Genomic DNA, 20,251 nt, shown 5'->3' on the forward strand with positions numbered 1-20,251 from the left:
ATGGTGTCAGGAAATTATTATTATTTTTCCTGGCATTGCTTTATCTTTAGGCCTCGATATTACCTAAATAGTAGCAGATGTCAAGATTTAGAAGAAACGTAGTAAAATTAGTTATATCTTAATATACTGCTTATGACTGTGTCAACTAGTCTTCAAACTTGAGTATTCCATCTTAGGATCTCTAGTAATCTTTTTGGCATAAAAAGACCATTCTCTAGCCTTCTTTCCCCATCAAAACCCTAGATATTTTCCAAAGTAGTTTAAATGATAGAAGATACACAATGTAACAGAGTGAGAGAAGATTGCAGAAATTTGAATTATGAAAGGAATCTAATCATTTTAGCTCAGTTAACTTGATTTTTATATGTTTTAAGCAGAAATTGGAATTTATATGAGGTAGTGTGAGAAAGCTCCTTGCATTTATAAACGCTCATTCCTGCAAGTTAAAAACCCTGCTTCATAATTCCCACTTTGGGTCTTGGGAGCCACTTTTCAATCATTTTTCTCTGCTAATTTTGGTGTCACCCTCATTCCTTTTTAAACGATTCATTTTGAGCAAATTTGTAAATGGCCCTGATGTGTTCTACAATTTAGTCAATTACTGTTTCAGCCTGCAAGCCTCCTGGGGAACGGAACATACATGGCCTGAAGGTACGAATTTCAATAATTGTTTCAGTAAAGTTAGATGGATTCGTAATGCTGTGTTCCACTTATTGAAATGTCAAATAAAACTGCACTTTCTCAAGCTCTGACAAGCGAGCCTTTTTTTTTTTTTTTTTAAAGTGGGAGGTGGAGGGGATCAATCTGTAGTATTTGCTCAGTATATGTATATATTTGGATATAGGGGTTTTGGTGCTGTATTTTTTATGATTTGGAATTGCTTTGTTGGTCAGTTTCTTCAGGATGACCGCAGGTACTGGTCTCCACGAAGATTTCTTTGAGTGAGAATATAGACTTCATTTCATTGATTAATTAAACACGTAAGCATTTTGTACACAGAATACCCCCCTCTTCTTTTGACATGTTTATGCTAGACACATACGTCTATTTAATGTCTTTTCGTTGTTCTGTGCATTTTAAATTCTGGATTTCTGCTTAATGCTTCACATTTGAAAGAAAAGATGGCTATTGTGTTAGGCTCAACCATTTTATAACTCATTATTTGAGCCTCGTTTTTCAGTGAATGAGAAATATTCTACTACCTTCTGCTTGGATTTAAAGCTGGAAGGCTATGATAACTTGGGGTTCACAACTAGCCCCTGGGTGTATTCCTCATGAACTTTTTGAGCATATTGTTTTTGTATATGTTTTAGAACAGTTGATTAAAATTTTTTTTCCTGTTTAATTCTCCTTTTTCAGCACTGTTTAAGTATTTGTACAATGAGAGGAATAGACAATTATGTAATATACGGGTTCTGTAACCTATATACTGAATAGACTCCAACCGAGGGCCTGCTTAGCAACAAGCTAATTAACCTTCATAGTGAAATGAGAAATTTGTGGCAAATTATAGGTTAATTAGAACTGTGTCCTCAGAACACAAGACTGATCAAGATTCTTTCTTACTTGTAGGTGAATACCCGGGCTGGCCCATCTCAACACAGCAGCCCAGCAGTCTCAGATTCACTGCCAAGCAATAGGTGAGAGAAAAAGCAAGCAAAGTGAGCCCAGGAACATGATTATCTACAGAGCTGGGGGTGGGTGGAGGAGAGGCTTGTGGGGTGATACCTCTTTTCTATAAGACCAAAAAAATGTGTATGTGGCTTAGAAGAAATTCGACTGGCTAGATTGTAGATTGTGAGGATGGCACAGGACCAGGCAGTGTTTCGTTCTCTTCTGCATAGGGGCGCTATGAGTTGGAATCAACTCAACAGCACCTAACAACAACAGATAACCCTAGTTACATATTGACTGAGGAGAAAGACCTAATATAGAAAGATGAAATTAAACATGTTAAACTATTAATTTTGGCCTGTGGAATGGTTTTCCTTCACAGTCTCTGAATTGTATAGAAAAGTCAGTGCCTTTGACTATTTCATGCCTTGAAATTGTATAATGCTTATCATTATTATTATTTTTTTGGTCTGTCTTTTGGCAGTGTCATTAGCCACTGGCATCTCCACTACAAAGAGGCGAGGAAAGAGTAGAATGGTGAAATCTAAATTGATCCACCATGTCACTCGCTAGTGTATTTAGTTGTACAGAAGATTGAAGCTATTTTAGAAGAAAGATAATTTTCATTAATTCATGCTAACATTGCCCCACACTGGAATGGATACTCAAGACAGAGTCTTTTTCAAAGTGTTCCTCCTCCAAGTCTGAAGGCTTTGTAACTTACTTTAAGACTATGATGGTCCTAAAGTAGAAGGAGAGACCTACTTAAGCCGATAGAATCCAGGTCATCTTGGTTATACGGTCACTTATTAAGCCAGTAAACATCATGTTACTTGAGGATGATGCTTTAAAGGCGATCGTTCCATACGTGCATATTTGCACTGGTGACTAAAAAGCTAACATCAAGCCAAAAAAACCTTCCATTCTGTGCTGAGGCTTTTCTGGGTTTAGGGCAGTAGCCAGTTCAGCCCTTTATTGACTGAGATGTAGTTTAGGCTCTTACTTTTCCTTCAGTACCCACCCATCCCCCAAGCCACAGCCTCGGTTCTTTTGCCAAAGGAGCTCAACTGTAGGTAGTTTAAAGTCTCTCCTTCTGACTCTCTCTTTACTCTCCTGTCCCCTCCCCAAAAGCCACTTCCTTAATTGCTTTATTATGGCATCAGTGTATTCACCACCAGCTTTCCTACAACGAACACACTGCTGTGAAAGTGTGTTTCCTTCTTAAACAATTTATTCTGTCTTAAAATACAGTCATCTTAGTTATCCACCAGTGGATCATCTACATTGTGGTCATGAGAGGTAGGTCTTTCAGGTTTTGCTAAAGGGATTGGCCCTGCCAGGTGATACTCCCCAGCTTCTCTCTATGCTTGTTGGGCATGTGAGCCATGGCCCAGCAGAGTGGAGGCTCGGGGTTGAGGAGCGCTCAGAGAAGGCAGAGCATTTAATTATTACCACTGCTCCCAGAAAAGGTGTTACCTAGACAGATTGGCTGTGAGCCTGAAAGAGGAACAAGGACTTTCCCTGGTGTTTTAGGTCAAATTTCCTCATGGTATCAAAAGCGGGACAGAGTTGAAACGATGGTAAGGTAGAGAAGCAGGATCATTTTCCAGTTCTCCCAGATTTGCTTTTAACAACATGAGGGAATTAGTTTTGTTTTTAAAAAATTATCATGTTTATTTGTAGACTATCATGAAATCTTTGGGTTGGACAGAAATTCAGAGATCATCTGATCTAGTGGCTGTCAGCCTTTTGACTGCGTGACTTCCCTCAGGGATATTGCAATATTGCAGCGTCCCAAATAGTAATGGCAGTTTGCTCCAATAGTGATTCTGTTATGGGAGGAATGTCATTGGAAAAAGTCCTACAGGTGATTTTAATATGCTACCTTCGGGTGGTCATGTCCTGTGCTCCGTGTTGACAATTAGTCAACAGATATTTATTGAGTGGCCTCCTGTTCCTTAAGTGCTGCGGAATACAATGGTAAATAAGGCAGATGTAGTCCTTATCCTCTGGAGCTCGCTACCTGGGCGTACAGACAAAAAAATAGGCATACAGATAACTACACTTATAGTTTGTGGTATGCAAGAAACAAGCAGGATGTGAAGAGAGAGAAAGCACTAGGAGGCAGGAATGTGTTCAGAGTGGGTGCTCAGGGAAGACTCTCTGGGGAGAGTGACATTTCTGTCTAGACCTGCAGGATGAGAAGGACCTTGCCACATCAGGATCCAGAGGAGGGCATTTCAGACAAAGGCAGGAGCCTAAGTGAAGGTGCTGAGGTGGAAAAAGAGCTCAGCATGTTTGTAAGTAGCCGGTTTGGCTGGAACACAGGGAGGGGTGCAGTGTTGGGGGAGGGTGTAGGGAGAGCAGGGGAGAGAGAGGAGGTAGACAGGGGCCAGATCATTTGGGGCCTTGTAGTCCCAGCAGTGTTTGAATTTTGTTAGTGTGGTGGTAAGCCATTGGAGGGCTTTCGGCAGGCCAGGTCTGTGTTTTTAAAAGATCCTCTGGCTGTGGTGTGGAGAATGAGTAGGAGAAGCACCAACCTCCTTGACTCCCACTCCTTACCAAGTGGTCACCCAGCTTCTTTCTAAACATCCCTGTGGTAGGAATACACTGCTTCCCAAGGCAGTCCCTTCTGTTTTCATGTAACTATATCTTAGAAGGTTATTTTTGTCAGCTGGAATTTGTCTCCCTCTAGCACTCACTCAAGGAGCCCTGGTGGTGGAGTGGTTAGGTACTCGGCTGCTAAGTGAAAGGTTGGTGGTTTGAGCCCACCCAGAGGCTCCATGAGAGAAAGACCTGGCCATCTGCTTCTGTAAAGATTACAGCCTAGAAAACCCGATAGGGCAGCTCTGCTCTGTCACATGGGGTCACTGCGAATCAAAATCAGTTCCATGGCACCTAATAACAGCAGCACTCACTCGTATTTAGTTCAGCCCTTAGAACAGGTCTGTTCCCTCTTCCAGATGATAGCTCTTCCAATTGTCTTCCTTCCAGATATACTTCTCCTAGATATCTTATCTTCTTAAATTCTCCTCCCACATCCACCAGTTGCTGACTCCAAATAAAACTACCCTTTAAAACCTGTTGCCGTCGAGTCGATTCTGACTCATAGTGACTCTATAGACAGAGTAGAACTGCTTTATAGGGTTTCTAAGGCTGTAAATCTTTATGGAAGCAGACTGCCACATCTTTCTCCCGTGGAGCAGCTGGTGGGTTTGAACCACCGACCTTTTGGTTAGCAGCTGAGTGCTTAACCACTGCACTACCAGGGCTTCTAATAAACCTGCCAGTCATCCTTTACTGCTTCCTGGGGCTCTCTCAGCCCTACCTTACCTTTCACGGTTCTACCTTCTGAACAGCTGTGGAGTCTGTCAACTTGCCAGCATCCCTGTTGCTGCAAAGTTAGTTCAGACTTCAGATCACAGCTACAGCCTCCTAAGAGTTTCCTCCCTCCAGTCTTGCCCCATTTCAGTTCTTCCTCCACACTACAACCCAGTGATCTTGCTGATGCACAGTTCTTAGCCCATATTCCCCCATTTAAAACTTTTCACAGATAGTCCCCCATTTTCAAACCTTCGAATGAAGTGTAACCTCCACAGCCTCCTGTCTACTCCAGCCTCTTAGCCTGCTGTTCTGCCCCTTCCCACCTGACATTTCAGCTTTGCTGAGAACACGTGGTGCCTTAGTGGATCCTGTTTTCTCTCACTGCTGGGCCTTCACCTCTGCTGCTGCCTCCTTCCTGTTTTTCTCCTCTTTCAACCCCCTCCGTCACTGTCATTCTTGCTAATGGTGGTTGTCTTCGAGGACTGCAGGTGTTATCTCCTTCTGGAAACCATCCCTGATTATCACCCACCCCCCAGTCTACACTAGGTACCCAGTCTATGAATTCTCATAACCCCCTGTACTTGCTTTTACTCTAGCACTTAGCATATTGTATTATACTCACCTCTGTCCCCCAGGTTCTGTACTCTTTGAGGGCAGTGACTGTAGCATATTTGTTGTTGGATTCCCAGTTCCCAGCATGATGCTTTTGGCACGTTGGAGATAGTCAATAAGTGCTTGAATGAATGAATGAATATACTCGTAGTCCCTTTGAGTCTTGTCTCTGGATTAAATTCTCCCAACTCATTCAGGTTTTCCGATGTGGTATTATTTTAGTCCCTTCACCTTTCTACTCTTCTTTGGATACATTTCAGCTTGTCATTGTCCCTCTTGAAGTGTCATACTCAGGTTAGGTTCCAGCTGTATTGTGTTTACATTTTTAAATGTTTTCAAAAGTGATTTTTAGACAGTTCAAGTCACTGTGACCATATAGATAAACAAAATATTGGGTAGATTGGGGCACAAAGAAATTTCTAGGGTACAAAATACTTTTTATCGGATCAAGGTGGTAGCCAAATACCGGCATAATGAGTAAAATGAGTGCTTTTCTCCATCACTATGGAAGCATGAATTGTTCTTTGCCTTAGGTGAATGTTTATTAAGCTGAATTTACTAATCCACATGCTGTTCTTAGGCCATGTGGATTAGTGAATTCAGTCCCATTGCCAAGGCAATGAGCCCTGGTGGTACAGTGGTTAAAGCACTCAGCTGCTAACCGAAAGGTTGGCAGTTCTAACCCACTAGCTGCTCTGTGGGAGAAGGATGTGGCAGTCTGCTTCCGTAAAGATTTACAGCCTTGGAAACCCTATGGGGCAGTTCTGCTCTGCCCTATAGGGTCGCTATGAGTTGGAATTGGCTTGACAGCAGTGGATTTTGGTTTGGCCAAGGCAAGACCCTTCCTAAACCTTCTGGCTTTCTCCTTCTGTAAAACTGGGATGATTAAACTTTCTTTCTACCTCTGATGTTAGGAAGGTTGATGAAACTGTGTTAAGGAATCACGTTTTGTTTCTTGGATGAAAGGTATTTTGTAAATTCAGTGAATCAAAATGTTATTATTTCAAGTTGTGTGACATAATGGAATATCTGTGGAGAATCATTGTCTGGGCATTGTTTGATTTTATCTATCTTTATAATAATTGCAAATATCCAATTGGAAGTCATCGATGAGAAAACTAGGATCTAAATGTTTCCCAGAAAAAAGAGTGAATGTGTACGTGTGTGTGTGTAAAGGAGAGAAAGAAAGAGAGAGAAACTGGCTTTGAGCAAGTTCTGTACCTTGGTTTCCTCTGTCAATTGGGAATAATGATGACACCCTACAGGTTGACTGTGATGATTAAATTACTAATGGCAGTTACACAGTGCCTCACGCATAGTCATCACTCAACAAATGGTAGCTGCTATTATTGTTTTTTTAATGAGATTGATTTTAGGTAGTTGTGTATTTTTTGATATAGGTTTCAGCTTTAGTCCCATTCTACAAAATTCTTCACCACCACTTCAGTGCGTGTGTTCTTAGACTTGGGAGGACATTATTCAAGTCTAGAACTCTTGGTTGAGGGATACCTTTTTAAAATCTGGGAAGGTAGGGACTGAGGCTCTGTAGACTGCACTTGACCGTAGCAGAAATTTGAAGTGTCTTTTGAAAGAAGAATAATTTTAATTTGAAATGGTGAATGTGGTCAAACTTGAAGCCTGAGATGCTCTCAAATATAACTTATTAAAGGTACCGAATGGAATGTGTGTGTGTGTGTTTCATATTGATACTCAGTCCTTTTGCTTTTTGATGTTTTTTATCATTTTTATGTCTTACAAAGTTACTACCACTAACCCATTCCCATCAAGTTGATTCTGACTCATAGCAACCCTATAGGACAGAGTAGAACTGCCCCATAGGTTTCCAAGGAGCGTCTGGTGGATTTGAACTGCTGCCTTTTGTTTAGCAGCCATAGCAACCACTGTGCCACCAGGGCTCCAAAAGTAGAACTGCCCCACAGGGTTCCCAGGGAGCGGCTGGTGAATTCAAACTGCCGACCTTTTGGTTAGCAGCCAAGCTCTTACATATAATTACAAACAGAACAGCCATTGCCATTTATTGAATACTTACCACATGCCAAGTCACTGGGCTAGGTTCAGGCATGGGAAAGGGATAGAATATATAGAGAGGTGAGTAAGATATGTCTGAATTTCAGGGAGCTCCCAGTCTTGGGGGAAGGTTTAGTGGGAAGAAAGACATCTACACAGATAACTGTAATACAAGGGAAGAGAGTTAATTTGGTAGATGGGTAAAGGGCTGGAGTAGGTAGATTAAGAATAAAATTAACAAATTTTAAATTTCAGATTAGAACATTGAAGGGGAGAGGATACAATTTTATCCACTCTACCAGCCTGGTGGCTACGGACAGGTATAACTCATTATAAAGTCAGAAGGACTTCAGAGTTTCCCTTGCCCACACCTCTTTCTTTAAGAAGGACTTTCCCTAAACTCATCCACATAAATGTTTACATAGCAATATATGTTCAGAGAACAACGTTTGAATATTCCTTAAATAACACTAGAAGCTGGGTGTCATACCTATAGAAAAGGAAGGAAAAGAGAAGGCAGCTAACAGCCCTGGTGGTATAGTGATTGGGAGCTATGGCTGCTAACCAGAAGGTTGGCAATTTGAATCCATCAGCCGCTCGTGGGAAACCCTACGGGGCAGTTCTACTCTATCCTATAGAGTTGCTATGAGTTGGAATGGACTCAACCACAGTGGGTTTTTGGTTTTGGTATGTACATATAAAGATCCCTACTGTGTGTAAGACAAGGTTCCTTGGTGGTGCAAATAGTTTGCACTCAAGTACTAACCTAAAGGTTGGTGGTTCAAACCCACCCAGCAGTATCACAGAAGAAAGTCCTGCCAATTTGCTTCCCTAAAGATTACAGCCAAGAAAATCCTATGGAGCAGTTCTGCTCTAACACACGGGGTTGTCATGAGTCAAAATCTATTCAACGGCAGTAGGTTCTGTGCATGACACAATGCGAGGATTTTTTAATATTTGGTTTTCCTGGTCACCCTGTGGCACAGTGGTTAAGCGTTAGGCTGCTAACCAAAAGGTCAGCAGTTCGAATCTACCAGCAACTCCTTGGAAACCCTCTGGGGCAGCTCTATTCTGTCCAATAAAGGTCGCTGTGAGTTGGAATCGACCCGATGGCAATGAGTTTGGTTTTTGGTCACCCTATAAAGTTGATATTTTCCCCCATTTTATAGAAGGAGGAAATTGAGGTTCAGAGAAGATAAGTAACTTGCTCCAGATCACACAGCTAGTGAGTACCAGGATTTACTTCTGCAACACATTTGCTTCCCAGGAAGCTGAATTGTGGCTCTTAACTGTAATAAAAGATCAGGACTTAGACCATCTATTTTATCTTTTGAAGTTTTATAATCTTTGTTTGCTGGGAACATTCTAAGAGTGCATTGTTAAGTACTTTGTGTTTAGAAGCTAACAGTCAACATAAAACAGCCACTGAAAGGCCACCCAAAGGCAGCAAAACTGGAGATCTTAAACTAAAAGGTATTCGTATGGAAAAAAAAAAAAAAGAGTCACTGAAGCACTCCTGTAAACTATTCTAGCTACGTTTTCACTGTAAGCTTCTTTGTTGCTTTAGATTAGCAATGAGGTTTCAGTCCCTTTATTGATACCTTTGGCATTTGGCCAGTTGCTTTCAGAAACCTTTTACATGGGGAGAAGGCTATAAAAAGTGTAGTCCATGCCTACACCTAAAATCAAAGGTGTGTTTTACTCTGAATTTTCAGTGGTGTTCAGAGGTGTCAAGTGATCTTGTCACTAAAAATATGTCTTTCCTTTTCAGCTTAAAGAAGTCTTCTGCTGAACTGAAAAAAATATTAGCCAATGGCCAGGTAGGTGTCATTACATATTCAGATTTTCACAGAGCAGTAACTTGTTCCTGTCCAGTTTTTCTATTCATAAACTTATTACACAGATAAAGAGTCTGTGAACTTCTTCTTGTCATAAATGAATTACATGGCTTAATTTGATTGGCAGAGCAATTTGCAGCACGTTTTTCAAACTGTGCTGATGGATTTCATTCCCAGCAGATTGAAGTACCATGCACACACCCTGCTGCCATCTCCGTTTAAAAAAAGTTAATCAGTTCTGAACAAGTGTGTCAACCCATGGGTTGTTGAAATGGCCCTGCATTCTGAGGTGACTGCTTCTTTATCTGAGGTTACTGCTTTCATTATCTTTGGGGGAAAAAGGAAAAACTGATACTCTCTTACCTTAGCTCCTTCTTTTGTCCTGAAACTAATAGTGGCTTTTTAGGGGAGCAGAGTAACAACAGACCTTTGGCCTTTAAAATTCCTGGGTATCAGGAGACCTTGGTTTGCCTTGTTGACTGACCATCTAAAGCTGAATGATCTAACCCAGCCAGCAAGGGACAAACGGACCTGCAGGCCAGTTATTTCTCACTAATTTTGATTCACGTAAGTGGACACATCTGAAATAGTATAGTGATTTTAAACATAACACTGGTAAATTAAGCTACCTACAGGATCCTCGATTCCTCAATAGCAACATAAATGCGTTTTAATGTTTGTGATAGTGGGAGCCCTCTGATAGCCTTGGAGGCAGGCGCCTGTCCATTGCGATCAAGCCTGCCTATTAGGCTCTATTGACTGAGACATCTGTGTCACTGCAAATGAAAGACTCTTATTGATTTTCTTAACTGCTGTTCACTTCCCGTCCATGTTTCGAAGGCTGAAATCTTAATTATCTCAGATGCTTATTCAGTGCCTTCACACACTGACCTCTCCAAGCCTCATTGGCGTTTCATGAATCAAGTACTTGTAGTGGAGCATGTCAAGAAGACAAAGATGAGTCCTCATGCTTGTCCTTTAATATCACCTGTAACATTGTGGCCTAATAGATGTGCGTGCCTTAGAAGGGTGACCGTATGGTAGTGCTTCTGGGAACCTTGCTTATTTAGCACATAATCCTTTGAATACATATAGAAAAAATTAAGTCAATCTGGTTCTGACATCTGACAGTCATCCAGAGTGTGTAGATTCTAGTCTTTTATATACAGCTGAGGAGAATCTGGTATTGTATATATAATATTGATAGTCTCCAAATTTTAGGTAGTAATGATAGCGTACTTTTAACTTTAAGCAGCCAGAGGTTTGTTTAGATGGAGGTTCCCATATATGCCCTGCATGTGTTCAGAACCAGTATGAAACAAAACCTAACTAAAAGCAAAAATATAGAGACTAAGAGATTTATGTATCTTCAACATGCTTACATTCTAGTTACTAACTATAATTTATGTACGAGTCGCTTCTATTCCTCAGCTGGAAAATTGACATAAATTAAGAAGCTTTAACTACATTTGTTCAACCCAGGCAATGGAAAATAACCTGTCACAGATTCCTCTTTGAAAAACGAAAAACATCAGTTTCTTTCCACTGAAAAAATAAGCATTCTGAAATGTTCCTAACGTTCTGACAAAAAACCTAGTACCATGACTATCTGATGGCCTCAGTTATGAGGTTCTGTGTGGTGGGAGATTGTCATGCTGCAGTGATTTTTGACACTTAAAGACTATTGTTTTCCCTTAGGAATATGATACTCTCACATTAAACAGTATGACATTTTCCTTCTTTTAAGGATTAGCCTTTATTATATTTATTTTCACCCACCCAGACAAACAAAACACACCTTTGGAAACTTTCAAAATACCTCCTTCCTCCCCATATTCCTCAGTTCCTTGGTGCTATTGGGTAACTAAACAGTGAGCAAGATTGCATTGCGGTGAGGTAATGTGCTCCATTGTGGGCGTCAATAAATTTCTGGGCTGAACACTGACACCACTTAATATGGAAGATGTAAGTCACATTTAACGATACTTTAACACTTGAGCATAGTTTTTTTTATATTTGCAGTTTATGCTCTCAAGCATTAATAATGATTTGCCTTTCCACTAGCCTCCACTTAGATTTAATAAGGAATTCATATTAATCATTAAAAGAAAGGGACATGATTCTTCAAGATAATCAAATATTGACAGGTTAGAAATAGCTTTCTGCCTGGGTTCATTGATATAGGTTATGTGATATAAATATTTATTTCTTTTCTGTCACTCAGAGTAAATGTCGTCAATTGATTCAGCATTGATATAGTGTCAACAGTTCATAAGAAACATTTGACTGGCTTGTGTTTTCTGATTAGTCTCTGCTCTATAAAGTGGGATTTACTAAATCTCTCCAATTGTCTGCTCATAGAGTGTGACTGCTTTCTGAAACCATTATTGCTTCGATTTGTGAAGCAAAGCTCTAGTGATAGGACTAGTTTCCGTCAGACCTTTACATATAAAATAAGGATTAATTGAGCATTTTTATTTTAATGATTTATAAGTGATAGGTGCTGATTTCTTCCTAAGGCAGGCAGACAATAAACAAAGAATGTTTTCTTTGCTGATCCATAATTGAATTCCATTTCATTTTTCCCATTAATTCTATTGATATATTAAATCAAGCACTTTTTTTAAAAAGTTTCAATGTTTAGTGTTTGGAGCGGACTTTGTTTTCCTGTTATCTTTTTTTATGATGGAGGATTCCATTTTTCCAGTTTAAAAAAGAAAAAATCATAAGGTGTTGTTTGGTGCATGTTTTATTGAGAGCTGTAAATCAGCATCACTGATGTGTTTCCAGGATGTGATTTTCCCCACTTCAGTTCTAGTGTGGTATCATCTGTTTAGCATTGGCCCTGGATTTGAATCTGATAAGAAATAGCCCAAAGGGTCAATTTAAAGGATAAAAAAAGTGCACTGTGTGACTTTGACCTCTGCTTCTCTAAAATTGTTTTTCCTCTTTTGGTTTTTAAGATTGGGTAGGAGAGGGTGACAGTATTTCCCTCTTCCTGACAAATCAAGTATAAATGTACTGAGAAGTCACGGATCTAGAACTAATTCTGATCCTGCTGCAGCTTTGGTTGTTATTTTGAGAATTTCAGATGCATTTAGAAAAACTTGGTGGGGGGATAAGGAAGGAAGGAAAAATAGGTGTACTACTTACTGTAAAACCAACTTTAAAAACTGCATCAGCAGCAGTATGTATGAAAATGGAAACGTGAGATTGTGTTATGTAAGTCCAAACTACACGACACCCCTCCCCTGCGCACACCAGCACACCCCTTCCCCCACGGGTCCTCGTGGCTGTGTTTCTTCCATGGCCCCTACCTCCTTCAGCAGTAGCAGCCCCAGTGCCATCATTTCTCCCAGGTCATTTGGTGTCTTGGCAATTGACATGTAATTGTGACTTCCCTGGCTCTCTCTTCCTCCTCTGCCACGTCTATTATTTTATTTTATTTTTTAGTCAAAACAAGGAAACTGAAATATAGTTAAAAATTATTTGATATCTGTATTGAACAACACTTTATTTCACCTCTTTTCAATCTGAAGAGCTATGTGATATTAAAAAACACTTCTCTTAAAAACAACACAATAACTAATGAGATTGCTTTTTAACTGGTGAGAGGCCTTCAGCTGATTGTTTTCATGACGCACACCTGAGTCAACTGCTAATCTGTAGCATTGAATGAGAGTGCCCCAAAACTGGGTCTAGCCTTCACTAGCTGTTATCGACTAGCTGTATGACCTAAGCAAGTTGGGCTAGATGGTCTTAAAATGCTGTAAAATTCTGTGATTTTTATGAGACTTGATCACAACTAGAATATTTTAGTTTCATACTCTGTAGGCTTATAAATTTGACGTTTTTATTGGAATGACCACTGTTCCTGTGCTCCGTTTTGGAAAGGTGAATTTATAATGTTCATCCGAACTAAAAAGGCAGAAATATTAGTAGCTGTTTGTTGATCTCTTTAATTAGTTTTCTCGTTAAAAAAAAAAAAAAACCAAACCCATTGCCATCAAGTCAATTCAGACTCATAGCGACCCTATGGAATAGAGTAGAACTGCCCCATAGGGTTTCCAAGGAGCGGCAGGTGGATTTGAACTGCCATCCTTTTGATTAGCAGCCAAACCAAATGCTTAACCGTTTCACCACCAGTTTTCTCATAGTTAACGTCCATTGAAATAAGACATTTTGATCAGAGAGGGGAAATTCTCAAAATGCTTTTTGTAATCAATTCGTGAGCTTGGCTCTCTCTAATACGTTTATTTTTTTAAAACTTGTTTTAGCCTGAGTGATATTTGTATACTATATACAAATTAGAAAATTCAAATAATCAGAAAGAAAAACAATCTGATATTCTTTAATACAAAAAAAGCAATCCGTTCATAGGCCTGGCCTATCTATAAAACTTTAAAACATTGTAGAAACACATTATCCATTTTTTATGGAGATTGTCTTTTTAAGTGACAAAGTTCTAGAAGCTCTTCTTCAAAATCATTTTTATTTTTATTAGACTCTAGGAATCTTCCTCATTACCTGAGGAATTCCAAATTTCTTTCTTGATTTTTCCATCCTTGAATTTGCTTATACAGTGTTTATACACACACATGCATGCACGTGTGCACACACACACACACCCCACTGGGGTTCTCAGCCTATCCCCTGACTGTTTTGGATGCCTACCATTCCAGGAAGGAGCCCTGGTGGCACAGTAGTTAAGCGCTCAGCTGCTAACCATACAGTTGGCCGTTCGAGCCTACCAGCCGCTCTGTGGAGAAAGATGTGACAGTCTGCTTCAGTAAAGATTACAGCCTTGGAAACCCTATGGGGCAGTTCTTCTCCGTCCTATAGGGTCACTATGAGTCGGAATTGACTCGACAGCAACGGGTTTGTGTGTTTTTTTGTTTGTTTGTTTTACCATTCTAGATTAGGTTGGAATGCGGGGAACACTGGGTAGGTGGCTGCTCTCCTTTTTTCAATCTAGTGGCTGTCCGGAGCAAAAAGACTACAATGTCAAGATTATAATGGTCGAAGGTGCTCGGAGATGTGCCATACCTACCCTTTTGCTCTTTCTTCCTCCAACAAAATACCACGAAATTGAACACCCTTCACACTCCTAAACCTACGTCTCTGTATCACTGGAATGTATAATATCAGTACGCTTTGGTGAGGATTTTTTCCTCAGAGGAAACTGTATGTTCCTTTTACCTGGGGCCTTACCTCCCTCTCATCTGGCTAGGGAGCAGGTAAGGCTTGAAGACCTTGATAGAGTGTGAAGGGGACATGACCACAGACGGTGGCCCCTCCAGAGCCTAGACCCTAGGATGTGGAACAGCTACATCATGCTTACCCTTAAATCTCAATGCCACTAATTCAGAATTTGTGGACTTGAGTGAGTAAAATTTCTCTTTCCTAGAAATTTACTTCGAGCCATGATGATGGTGCAGCTTGTTAGGCAAGTTATTGGTACAAATTAAGTGTTGGAGGCATGTTTAGACTACCTGGAGAAGTGTTTTAAAGCAGTTAGCCTATTTGTACTTGCCAACAGATGCTGCTGCTTACATATCCTGCATACATACTGATTGATCAAGGTAAAGCCAAATAGTAACTATGCCAGTCTAGCAACTCAGGTCACTTTACAGGCTGCTTTTCTTTACGCTGTTTTAAAATTTACACTTGTCTTTACCATCATTTGGTTCAGAATAATGAGGTTTTCTTTATGCTACATCTTTTATACAGGTTAAAATATGAGTTTTTTCCCCCCTATGTTGGTAATATAAAGGTAATGAAGAACAGAACTTCCCTCAAATAGGAAAGTCGTTGCCAGTTTTTCTGACTTGTCTGTTATTTCTCCACGTACCCTAAATACGGTAATTAGCTGATTGTGAATTGCATCAATCAGGTTGTACTACAATTCAATTGGGTGCTGAATGGCCTTTACATATTAATCTGTCAATATCCTTCTTAAGGATTGGCAAAATGGCTTGGAAAAGAAGCTGTTTCTGTTACTTGCGCTGTGCTCCTAATTATCACAGCTCTCTGAAGCTTCAGCCTCAGAAATGTATATAAAAAAAATATTTCTCTTGACAAATGAAGCCTTGCTTTTTTCAATTGGTGAAAATTTAGAGTAGAGCCAAATATTTAAAGCTTTACTATAATGGTCTGAAAGCAAACTATTTTTTTCAGGTGATATTGAATTAAAAACTCCATCCATTTTCTGCCCACGCAAGGCAGTGCAATTCCCTGGAAACTGATTTTTTTTTCAGGGCTTACTATGGCTTTTTCCCAAGCTTTAGCTATATGGAAAATAGTACCTTTATTGAATCCACTTAGTGAGTAAACTTGGCAGTTAATTTTTAAGCAACCAGACCAGTTTGTAGAAAATTACTGAATGCATCAAATAGAATATGACTAGTCTTTAAATCATTTGATAAATAATTATTCAAGGAGTTCTTTAAAACTCTAAAACATTATTTTTGGAGCACTTAAATAATTCACTTACTATTCATGATATAAGTGAAAGTAGTACTCATGCATAATTTTTATAGAACCAGGAAAATGTGAATGCATTTCTAAATGATAATAATGACTTTAGTTTATAAAAATTACATATCTATATATTTTCACTTTATGCATTATAATATTTGACTTGTACATTTTCAAGTGTGTTGATTTGGCATATTTTCATCAGCATAATATAATTTCTACCCCGTTGTGGCTGTGTACTAATTCATGTGGCTGTGTACTAATTCATTTGCAAAGGAAAGCTAAAACCTGCACTAGGAAAATCATAACAATTATTCAGTTAACTTGTTAAATGTTAATTATTGGGTTACCTCAGGAGTTTCCAGGATCAATTTATTTATACACTGTGCATAAGGTTACTGGGTGTCTGTCATCTGTGTGTTGTCGTCCCGAGTTTGACTTTGGTTACGTGCAGTGCTATTTGGCATTGGTTCTGTGCAGTACTAGAGACTGTTTTCTTATTGGTATCTCTGACCTGACCTTTTTGAGCTATGTTATATCATTCCATTTTGACACCTTTTATCAAACTTTAATGAAATGACCCAGGCAAACAAATTGTCATTAAACTTTCCATCACTTTGTCCCTTGGTATCGTCTTTTATAAATTGGACAGCAAATGTTGTATTGATCTTCTCATTCTTGCCGCTGAACTTGAAATGACCCAGACTGTTTGTTGTTTATGGCCCAGAGTTGCTTTTCCTTGACATTTCCATCCACAGCATGACACCCTTTTGTTTCTCTTTCTTTCTTGAGATGAATGAACAAGACATACGGTATCGAGACACCCTTGGCCATGGCAACGGAGGCACAGTCTACAAGTGAGTAGTCAGTTTTGTTTAAACTTCCCATCCACGTTTCCACTTTTGCCAAATGCTGGGTTTCAAGTTTAAAAGGTACTCAAGTTCTCTGTGGCAAAGATTTTTAAACGACCATGAGCGCTTAGACTTGATTTTCACATTTGACTCCAAAATTCTGCAAGGCATCTATCTTCTCAGGAATTACTTGGAAAAGTGCATTTATATTGCCTTTTTAATATTTCTGAGTCTGAATCTCCTGGGTGAGCAGTTAATAGTCCACCATAAGCAAGTATACCTTTAACTCGAAGTTTAATAGACATTTTTTCCTTGTCTCTTTAACACCATTATTTTTTTTAACTTGCTAGCACCCTATTCTAGTCCACTGTCTGTTTACAGCTATGCCTGGTGGAAGTTAAACCTTATAAATACCCTTACTTTGCCCTGTGTTGCTATTCTAGGTTATTAAAAAGCCTTCTTCCTGTTGTAGTTCCTTCTCTCCTCACCCTCCTCCCCTGAGAGAATTTCTACACATTGAGGAATATGTTAAGTTATAAAGTTCTCCCAAATTCCAGTTGCAGTGATCTTACCCTAAAGGAGTGTTCATCTTCATATTAAAAAATGCTAACGGTAAAAAATAGTTTTCTCAACAGGGAAGTCTTTCTTATGCAGTAGTGCAAAGTTTAAACTACATTATGTAATATCTGGTACTTAATAGTCTCCAATGGTGTATGAAAAATATTCCACTAGGAATTAAAAAATGTATACTCTGTAAGAAAGCCCTGAGGGAGTAATAAAGCTTTCCTCCAGAGAACTGTTTTCCACATATACACTAAGCCTGCATTACGTTATGATGGTGTTTTTACCTTGGATATTTTCACAGTGACACTAATATATATTTTCAAAGTTCTGAAATAGTTTATTTCCTAATCGATTACTAATGTTCTTAGATCCTTAAGTTCTAATTAACTACATGAATTCAGATAAAAATTGCCCTGTGACCATAAAAGGTCATACCCTGAAACCCCAGGACATCCACATGCAGCCTTGATGTTAGAGCTAGATTTCCCAGCATTAGAAGCTTCTACAGAATCATCTGGTCCAGTCACACATCCAGGGCTTCTACAGATAGATATAGGGTGTAAGTCTTTTCTCCTAAATCTAGTCCTTTAAGAGCTTATGTACACGTGTTTGGATTATTCCTTCAGATGACTGACTATTACGAATAGTTGTTTTGAAAGTTAATAGATAATAACATATTTCTAGCATGATCCTTGGGCCTTGCCCTTAAAACAGTTGATGCCTGGTGTATCTACTGAGTTTTGAGGCTACTGTTCTCTTTCCCTGGATCATGCTAGCATTCCTTTCTATGTAGCCCCCATTACGCCATAAATAGAGTCTCTTCATGTTAGTCCTCTCCTTCTTACTCTTATCTGACTTGAATTTTTACGCTGGTCTGAAGTTCTTGGGTTCAGATACCCTTAGAGAGGAAAGAAGAAAGAAGAAGGAACATATGCACCTCCATTTGCTTCCCTTGAATTCCCTGGAGGAAACGGTTTTCAAAGCCTCACCCTTTCTTCTTCTTATTGCTCTTATGCTGATAGCCAGATATAATAAAACAGGAAATATTTCTAGAAATTCTTTGGATTCCTTTTACTTGATCTGAATAGAATCAAAACACATTTCTTTAGATACCTACCCTACTTCTTACCTATGTTATTTCACCAAATGTTTAACTCTAAAACATGTGTGTATATATATATATTTTTTAAAGCTATTTTTTATTAAAAAATTATTGTGTTTTAGGTGAAAGTTTACAGAGCAGATTAGTTTCCCATTAGATAGTTTGCATATACAGTGTTCCATGACATTGGTTGCATTCCCCACAATGTGTTAGCAATCTTCCCATTTCCGTCTTGGGTTTCCTGTTTGCTTTTATCCAGATTTTCTACCCTTTCCTGCCTTCTCATCTTTGCTTTTGGGAAAATGTTGCCTTCTTGATCTTATGTAATTGATTGTTCTAAGGAGCACGTTCTTCTTGAGTGTTATTGCTTATATTATGAGCCTGTCTATGGTTTGGCTGAAAGGTGGTCTCCAGGAATGGCTTCAGTTTCAGGTCAGAATGGTGTCTTAGGACCATGGTCTCGGGAGTTCCTCCAGTCTCTGTTAGACCAGTAAGTCTGGTCTTTTTTGCAAATTTAATTTTTTTATTTTGCGTTTTTCTCTGGCTCTGTCCAGGACCCTCTGTTGTGATCCGAGTCAGAGCAGTCAGTAGTGGTAGCTGGGCACCATCTAGTTCTTTTGGTCTCAGGGTCATGTAGGCTGGTTCATGTGGTTCATTAGTCCTTTGGACTAATTGTTCCCTTGAGTTCTTGGTTTTCTTCCCTCTCCTTTGCTCCGAATGGGAAGAGACCAATAGTTGTATCTTAGATGGCTGCTCACAAGCTTTTAAGATCCGAGACAGTACTCACCAAAGTAGGATGCAGAACATTGTCTTTATGAACTATGTTGTGCCAGTTGATGTAGATGTCCCCCGAGTCTGTGGTCCTTTGCCTTTGAGCCTAGAAACTTTGTGCCGTGAGGTGTCAAACACGTTTATATTTTATAATTGAAGCCTTATTGTGAATTTACCATCCTGGCTTATTCTAGAAGAGAGAAAACGTAAGTCTGCCAATCCCCAGCAGATAATTTTTACTAAAGATAATATCCTAAATGTTAAAAATTTAACTATTTACCTCGGAACATTACCTTATCAAAAGAAGGATGTACAGGGGAGTGGAAATAACATGGTTATCCCCCAAGGAAAATTCACAACAAAAAATTGTTAATGTTTTTAGCTAAGAAGCATGGCTAGAACTTCTCCTCCATTCCGGCCACAGTGTCCAAGGGAGTGTTCTCCCACAGGTCCTTAGCACAAGGCCTTTCATTTGCTAAAATACTATGGTGACATTAGCAACTTATCCTAAGAGTTTATTTAGCTGCCATTGCTAATGCTCTATATAAACGTTGTTAAGATTTAATATGTGCTTGACAGTTGTTGCTTATGAATGATGAGTGGCAGTATCATGATTATTTTAGTACTTTAGTTATCTAGTAGATTTCTTATAAAAAGAAGAAATTTCATTTATGTTATTGCTTTTATGATTCTTAAGGGTAAAGAATGTGAAGGCTCCAAGCTGCATAACTACTTGTCATTGATCATTAGCCATCATTTCAGCCTGGACTTCAACTTGTGTTGTTGTTCTCATATCTCTGACTTTTAGTTCAGCAAAGAAATGGTATAATCATCAAGAAATGAGAACCCTCTTTACTAAAGTCTCTATAAAACTAGTGTTTGATGTGTTATGATTGAGTTTCTCCTACACTAAGTTTACCTTAATGGTGCTGACTATAAAAATTGTGATTTTTCAAACAAAATGATTACATTACAGGCTATGCTACATAAACTAGATGAAGAAAATATTGAAAAATCCACTCATTGGTAACAAAACTGCCTAATGGGCCTGTTTAATTTTTCTCTTACAA

At 39.2% G+C, this 20,251-nt stretch overlaps 1 protein-coding gene across 3 annotated transcripts in view; it reads left to right on the forward strand.

The window, feature by feature from the left end:
- MAP2K5 (mitogen-activated protein kinase kinase 5) overlaps positions 1–20,251 on the forward strand; it is a 277,318-nt gene that overhangs the window by 44,477 nt on the left and 212,590 nt on the right. For all 3 annotated transcript variants that reach the window (XM_004374690.3, XM_023729752.1, XM_023729753.1), the window contains exons 5-8: positions 611–651; positions 1,573–1,640; positions 9,350–9,398; positions 16,686–16,750. In XM_004374690.3, the coding sequence (XP_004374747.1) occupies positions 611–651; positions 1,573–1,640; positions 9,350–9,398; positions 16,686–16,750 (223 nt within the window). The remainder of the gene's footprint in view (positions 1–610; positions 652–1,572; positions 1,641–9,349; positions 9,399–16,685; positions 16,751–20,251) is intronic.

This window comes from Trichechus manatus, unplaced genomic scaffold (genome assembly GCF_000243295.1).
Source record: "Trichechus manatus latirostris isolate Lorelei unplaced genomic scaffold, TriManLat1.0 scaffold00030, whole genome shotgun sequence".
In the NCBI taxonomy this organism is placed as follows: Eukaryota; Metazoa; Chordata; class Mammalia; order Sirenia; family Trichechidae; genus Trichechus; species Trichechus manatus.